Source organism: Gobio gobio (assembly GCF_949357685.1).
Source record: "Gobio gobio genome assembly, chromosome: 14".
Taxonomy (NCBI): Eukaryota; Metazoa; Chordata; class Actinopteri; order Cypriniformes; family Gobionidae; genus Gobio; species Gobio gobio.
In genome coordinates, this window is record NC_137107.1 from 15,643,014 (window position 1) to 15,650,632 (window position 7,619).

At 35.3% G+C, this 7,619-nt stretch overlaps 1 protein-coding gene across 4 annotated transcripts in view; it reads left to right on the top strand.

The window, feature by feature from the left end:
* The window catches only part of LOC307137928 (uncharacterized protein), a 39,765-nt gene extending 35,892 nt beyond the window's left edge, over window positions 1-3,873 (top strand). For all 4 annotated transcript variants that reach the window (XM_079835959.1, XM_079835961.1, XM_079835960.1 and 1 more), the window contains 2 exons: window positions 1,647-1,752; window positions 1,965-3,873. In XM_079835959.1, coding sequence (XP_079692085.1) covers window positions 1,647-1,752; window positions 1,965-2,827 — 969 coding nt within the window. In that variant the 3' untranslated portion in view covers window positions 2,828-3,873. The remainder of the gene's footprint in view (window positions 1-1,646; window positions 1,753-1,964) is intronic.
* Window positions 3,874-7,619: the final 3,746 nt, after the last annotated feature.

The following is a 7,619-nucleotide window of genomic DNA, read 5'->3' on the forward strand; positions in this document are numbered from 1 at the left end:
ATCTTTGGTTTAAATGCGAAAATAAATAAACTATACTCAGCGGATCTATGTATTTATTTACTACCATAAAGAATCGCTGGACTGCAAAATATTGTGTTATAGCAGACGTAAGGAACTATCATCCCATTTCTGAACACACACACACACACACACTCCTATCGCAGATTTTTTATTTATTTATTGACCTGAGGGAGGGGTTCTGGCAGACCAATCACAGCGCTTGCGGTCCGCGTAGATTTGACGCGTTGTTACATTTTTGGAGAGGTGCGCGTCAGGGTACGGCGTAGGGTACGCCGTATCCAACGCGTCTATGCGTAGGGTACGCCGTACCCTCTGCGTGCACTCGACGCAGAAGTATAAATTGGCCTTTAGCCTCTTTGTGTGAGTATGTGGCCTTTGCAACAGTGTTTAGCAAAACACATAATTTGTTGCTAAGAAAGAAACCAAGATGATTAAGTTTTCAGCCTCACAAACTCTAATAAATCAACAATATTAATTCTGACCAATATTTTACAACATTATTTTACCAGCAAAACTTTGTTGCAGCAGATCAGACATTCTGAATTTAAAATGCATTACGGGAAGAAGAAAAAAAATAGTATTTTGCCACACACAGACATCAAGAATCAGCATATGAATCCCAACAATGGTGACATGCTTCATGCTGCAATGCATGCTGGGAGCCAACAAAGTATTAAAATGATGGCTCCCAGCATGTATTGTGGCTTGAAACATGTCACCATTGTTGAGATTAATGCTGATTCTTGATGTCTGTGTTTTTGTCTAAAAAAAAGTTCCCACAACGTATTTAAAAATCAGAATTGAAATTCAGAATGACATATCTGCTGCATAAAACTTTTGTTGGTAAATACAATATATTATTCATAAATAATCACTTTCGATCATGAATAAAAGTAGTAAACTACTCCACTTTATAATGCTATAATGTTATCTATTCTAGACCACCTGATCATTGGTTACGGCTTTCTTTGCAACAAATTAAGTGCTTTGGTAAACACTGTTAGAAAAACCACAAACTCACATAAAACACCAAGAGTCAAACTGCCCAACTAAAGGAAACGCTCATCACCAAAATGGTGACCAAACATTTTCAATAAAAAATTCTACGTCTGAACCTGTTAATTCTTAATAAGAACTTATGTTTCCAATAGACAAAAATTGTTGAATTGGCTCAACTACAAAAGATTTGTTACAGTTGCATCTCTCCAGAAAACAAATAATGTCAAGTTGAGTCAACAAAAAAATTATTTTGTGTCACAGACAACTTATTTTCAGTTCATATAACTGTTATTTACAAAAGTTGAGTCAACAAGAAAAAGCTAGGGGAAATTAGTACTAAGATTTTTCTTTGTTGTACCAAATTTTTACAGTGTGGATTTTTGCTGAACCAACAAAACAAAATCAGTCTTTTCAACTTTTTTCAATTTGTGTTTTTTACAACGTGTGCATTTTTGCTGAACCAACACAACAAAGTCAGTCGTTTCAACATTTTTCAAGTTGTGTTTTTTAGAGTGTAACTATTTGAGCCAACATTTGCACCTGAATAATTAAGAGTGATTGTAAGTGTGATAATAATCTGCTAAATGAGAGTTTAAATGCTGGGGAATATTCCCATCTTCCCACAGGAGAAGCAGCAAGCAGGAGGAATTACTTCAGGAGAAACTACTGACACCATGGAGTTTGAGGAAGAACCCTGCAGAATAAAAGATGAAGATACAGAGGAACAAATAGGTTGGTGTTTTTCTTCATTCTCTTTAATGACTGATGAGGAACATTAAGATGAAAACTGACATAGAACAATACATCTAAAATAAAACTTGATACTAGTAGACTCTACTGTACTGTATACTGTAGTAAACAGTTTTTTGCTATTTGGGCTCCCTGATTTTGTTTCTAATTTGTCCGTCTTCAATTAAATCATGGGAATTTAATGTTGATTTTAGATCCGATGGAAGTTACTGAAGACAAACATAATTTCACAAATGAGGAAGGGAACATCATTTCACAGACTGATAAGAATTTCACACAGAAACCAGCTGGAAAAACTGGAGTCAAAGGACCTTTCACCTGCTCTGAGTGTGGAAAGAGTTTCACGCATAAATCAGACCTTAAGAGACACATGAGAATTCACACTGGAGAAAGACCTTATACATGCTCTCAGTGTGGAAAGAGTTTTATACGTAAAGGACACCTTAATCAGCACATGATAATTCACACTGGAGAAAAACGGTTCATGTGCACTCAGTGTGGAAAGAATTTCAAGCACAAAACCGCTCTCAACAATCATTTGCGCTCTCACTCTGGAGTGAGATCATTCAGCTGTGATCAGTGTGATAAAACATTTGTTGTGGCATCATACTTGAAACAACACCTTAAAGTTCATGCTGCTGTGAAGCCTCACTTTTGTTCTTTCTGTGGAAAGAGTTTTTCACTACTGCAAAATTTAAAAGAGCATGAAAGTATTCATACTGGTGTGAGACCTCATGTTTGCTCTCACTGTGTGAAGACCTTCACTACATCGAGTGACTTAAAAAAACACCAGAGAATTCATACTGGAGAGAAACCATACAAGTGCTCTTGCTGTGGAAAAAGTTTTGCTCTGTCAGGAAACCTGAAAATACACGAGAGAGTTCATACTGGAGAGAAGCCTTATGAGTGCTCACACTGTGGAAAGAGTTTCGCTTATTTATCATCCTGGGCAGATCATGAGAGAATTCATACTGGAGAGAAACCTTACGAATGTTCACACTGTGGAAAGAGTTTCACCCAACTATCTACTCTACAGACTCATAAGAAAAAGCATTGACTGAAGGTGTCAAATGTTGTGCATGAGCACATTGCCCTGATTCTCACTCTTTTGAAACAGATTCTCATCAGAATAAATCAGTGTTTCTATATGAAGTGAACATTTACAATTCCACAGATTTGACTGTAGATGATATAATACATTTGACAGAATAAGGGATACTCAAAATAGTTGTACTGTACCACAGATTGTATGTCATTTAGTATCTGCAGTCAAGTATGTGTATAAAAGGTTCTCAGACATAAACACATTTGGGTCATTCTGTCAAAACCAACCACATTTCAGAAACTTTCCCTGCTCAATTTTTAATTTTGTTAAAAAAATTAAATTCTGAAGAAAGACAAATATAAATTAAGTAGAAAACCCAAGTATTAAATGTGATGGATGTATATTTACAGAGTAATTCAATATAATGTATTTGGTCATTCTGTCCGAATGACAATTTTCTGAGATTTTGAGTTTCAGGGGTAAAATGACTTTAGAACAGCTTCCTTATTTTATTTTTACACAGAGATTGGTTGATCTATTAGTTAAATCTTTTGAATTTAGTCACATTTGCTGCATTATATGCCAACGGTAACAGTTCAAAAATGGAAAAAAGCACTTGTGTTTTTTGCCCAAAGTTTGCATGCCTGTGACTTATATTAAAGATATCTTAAAGGGTTAGTTCACCCAAATATTAAAATTCTGTCAATAATTACTCACCCTCATGTCGTCCCAAACCCGTAAGACCTTTGTTCATCTTCGGAACACAAATTAAGATATTTTTGATGAGATTCGAGTTTTGTCCATGTGGTTCAGTGGTTCAACCTTAATTTTATGAAGCGACGAGTATACTTTTCGTGCGCAAAAGAAAACAAACAAAAATAATTATTTTATTCAACATTTTCAATGGTCGCACATTTTCTGAAGAACAAATAGTAGAAATGTATCTTGTTTTTTCCATCAACTTAATTGAATATTTGTTTGTGCCTGTAACTCTAAAATAATTAAAGATATCTCAATATACTTCTATATTCTTAATAAACTTTGATTTTTTAACCTTTTGATTGAGGTTAAATCCCATATATAATGTGGCTCCATGATCTTTAATATGAATCGGGAACAATGAGTTATCCCAGAGAGCGATTAGTTCATTGTGTTGACAGCGCATGCACAACATGCCATCGGTTCTGTACAGGATCTTTTCTGTTTCTGCATTCAGCCTAACACACACACACACACACACATTCTTGAATATGCAGTTCACGGGGGCTCTCCATAGGTGTAATAATTATGCTGTACAAACCGTATCTTCTATCCCCTACCCGACCCCTAAACCTACCCATCACACAAAACTTGTTTGTTGTTTTAAGCCATTTGGTTTACAAAGGAAGTGTCCTCATAAACCATGTTTATGTTGTAATACACATTAAACACATTTGTGTCCTCATAAACCACATATACCCGTACACACACACACACACACACACACACACACACACACACACACACACACACACACACACACACACACACACACACACACACACACACACACACACACACACACCTCACTGGTATATTGATACTGGTCTTTTTTGTTGTTGTAAATTAACACTGTCATTTAACAGAAAGTATACCATATGTATTCTAAAAGTAGAAGTAGAAATAGTAGCAGTAGTAGAAGGAAGAGGAGGAGGAGTAATAATAATAGTAGCAGTGTCAGTAATCTGGTGGATTTTGTAGGCAGGTTAAGACTTAGATTTTTAAAATGTACTCTAAAGGAATACTAATGCTTTATGTTTAATAAACATATAATAATAATAATTGCATGAATATTTAAATTTCACTGCTTTAGATTTTTACAAATGTACTGTAAGGGAATACTAATATTTTTGTTTTAAAACATTACAGTAATGAAAATGACATGTTTTTGGTGAGTTGATAATGTAATAGTTTTCTCATAATGTAAAAATTATTACATTATGAGCTCAAGATGTTATTACATATTGAGAAAGCTATTACATTATGAAGATTGTATTACAATAATAATGTAATACTTATTACATTATGTGCAGTTATTACATTATGATTTGCTACACGCCTGTCTCAGAACACTTACTGTTTGTATTGCAAACGGAGCTTCTAATGGCAGCTGTAGTGAATGACTTTCCCAATGGGCCATATGCACGGAACGTTCCTAAGAACTTCCGCAATGATATAAGCCAGCTGGAACACTTTCGGTCAAGTCTCACTTGTTGGAGAGTCAGTATCTTCAATGTCCTGAGGTAGCTTTAACAGCATCAATGGCGTAATAGTTAGTCTATAATCAGAATACAGTCATTTAAATAGTCCGACCTATCATTCATTTAGTCATTCAAACATAAGACAGCATAAAAAAAGATCCATCCCTCAGTGTTCCTCGTCAGAAAAAAAACAAGAAAAAGCCAGGGGAAATTAGTACTAAGATTTTTCTTTTGTTGTACGAGATTTTTACAGTGTGGATTTTTGCTGAACCAACAAAACAAAATCAGTCTTTTCAACTTTTTTTCAATTTGTGTTTTTTACAGTGTGTGAATTTTTACTGTACCAACACAACAAAATCAGTAATTTCAACTTTTTTCAAGTTGTGTTTTTTACAGTGCATGATGAACTCGTTTCACACGGGTCCCTTACGGTGTGGCCTCAGCACCTAGTACTTTTCAAAGAATGATGTCTCAAATTTTGGCTGGTCAGGATGGTGTACAATGTTGTCTTGATGACATCATTGTCTATGGTGAGAATCCAGAAGTACATGAGAAACGACCAGAGGTGTCAAGTAACGAAGTACAAATACTTCGTTACCTTACTTAAGTAGAAATTTTGAGTATCTATACTTTACTGGAGTAATTATTTTTCAGCCTACTTTTTACTTCTACTCCTTACATTTTCAAGCAATTATCTGTACTTTCTACTCCTTACATTTTAAAAATAGCCTCGTTACTCCTATTCCATTTCGGCATGTTTTAATTCCGGCTTGTCATTAAAAAAAAAAAATATCCAGATTTGATTGTGGTTGGATGAGAAGGATAAACACAAACCATTCTGACACCCTATTGGGTTGTACGCGATCAATCACGCCTGCACCTGCACAAATCACACACCATGTTGCCAGATAGGGCGGGTTCTCGTCGAAGAGCAGCACGCACTTTCAGCCAATCAGCGATCAGCAGGCAGACGAGCTCATTCATGACTTTAGCCGGGGTTTTAGCGCGATAACTCGTAGCTGTATATTCCAGTGATCGCTATACCAGTGGAATAAATATACAGTTGTATCTTTGTAAAAGTTGTATCTACAGTAAAGAGTGGGAGAGTGACTCAACTCTCAAACGTGACTTACACCTGTGACTCGAAGACTCTTTATAAATATAACCGTGACTCCTGTCCATCATCATATACACACTTAGGACTTATCTGCAACTAGCAACACCGACAGCTGCTGAAAGATGTAAAAATAAACCATTAATCCATTTTGACTGTGCTAAGTGCATGTGCCATGTACTTCACGAAAGACATACTGTAGTTTTGTCAAAGCAAAGTGCAACACAAAGGTAAGCGCATTGTTGTTATTTATTTGTTGACGGATTATTGTACAGTATCAATGAATTACGCATTTTGGCAGTGGTGTGTGCATTAACGTGTTAAATGCCTGTTTATTACATTGCTTTTTCCAATCTCTATATTGGGCACTTTTTGCACGTAAATTGGCTTCTTACTGTTGACATTGAAAATGATGTATGTGTTTTTCTGAGGGATAGCCGTTTTGACAGTTTCTACCTGGACATAGTCATATTTGATCCGTTTTATTGGGATTTGTTTTAATTCATTTTTAATTTTAATGTTATGTTTTAAGGAGATAAAATTGTAACTTGCTTATCAACATTGACTGGTATGGCAATAAAATAATATCACATTATTTTGTCAGTTAAAGGTTTTTTTTTTTTTTTTTCTTGGAGTGACTAGTTGCCTATAAGTATTGTAAGAGGTGCAAAATTGTTATCAATAACCAGGCATGTTATCAATAACCATTTTTTTAAAATATAAATGTACATTTGGTGAGGATTTTGGGCTGGAAATTGTCTACCCAATCTGGCCACACTGATCATACATTCAAAAAATGGTTATTGATAACATGCCTCTGAATTTTGACTTTTTGCACCTTTAAAATATTTATAGACAATTAGTCATCAAATCTTCCTCTCCATGAAACATGTTAATGCTCAGTAGTACAAAATATGGTTCTTTAATGTATTTGCATTGTCCTAAAATGCGTTCATTTTCAATGGGAATATATGCGGCTGAAACGCAAGTGCATGTAAAAATGTTCAACATTAACTTTTTAATATAACATTATAGTCATTATGGCCTTTAGAAAAATGTTTTTTTGAGGAGGTGGGGTATGCACTGTGGCACGGCCTAATCTTTTGTCCTTAAAGGGATACTTCACCCAAAAATGAAAATTCTGCCATCATTTACTCACCCTCAAGTTGTTGCAACCGGTATGAGTTTCTTTGTTCTGAAGATTGAAAAATGTTTGTAACCAAGCAGATAGAGCAACCATTGACTGCCATAGTAGGGGAAAATACTATGGCAGTCAATGATTGCATATAATCTGCTTGGTTACAAACATTTTTCAATCTTCAGAACAAAGAAACTCATACCGGTTGCAACAACTTGAGGGTTACTTGAACTTGTAAATGATGGCAACTTGAGAGTAAATGATGGCAGAATTTTCATTTTTGGGGCAACTACCCCTTTAATGGCATTTTTT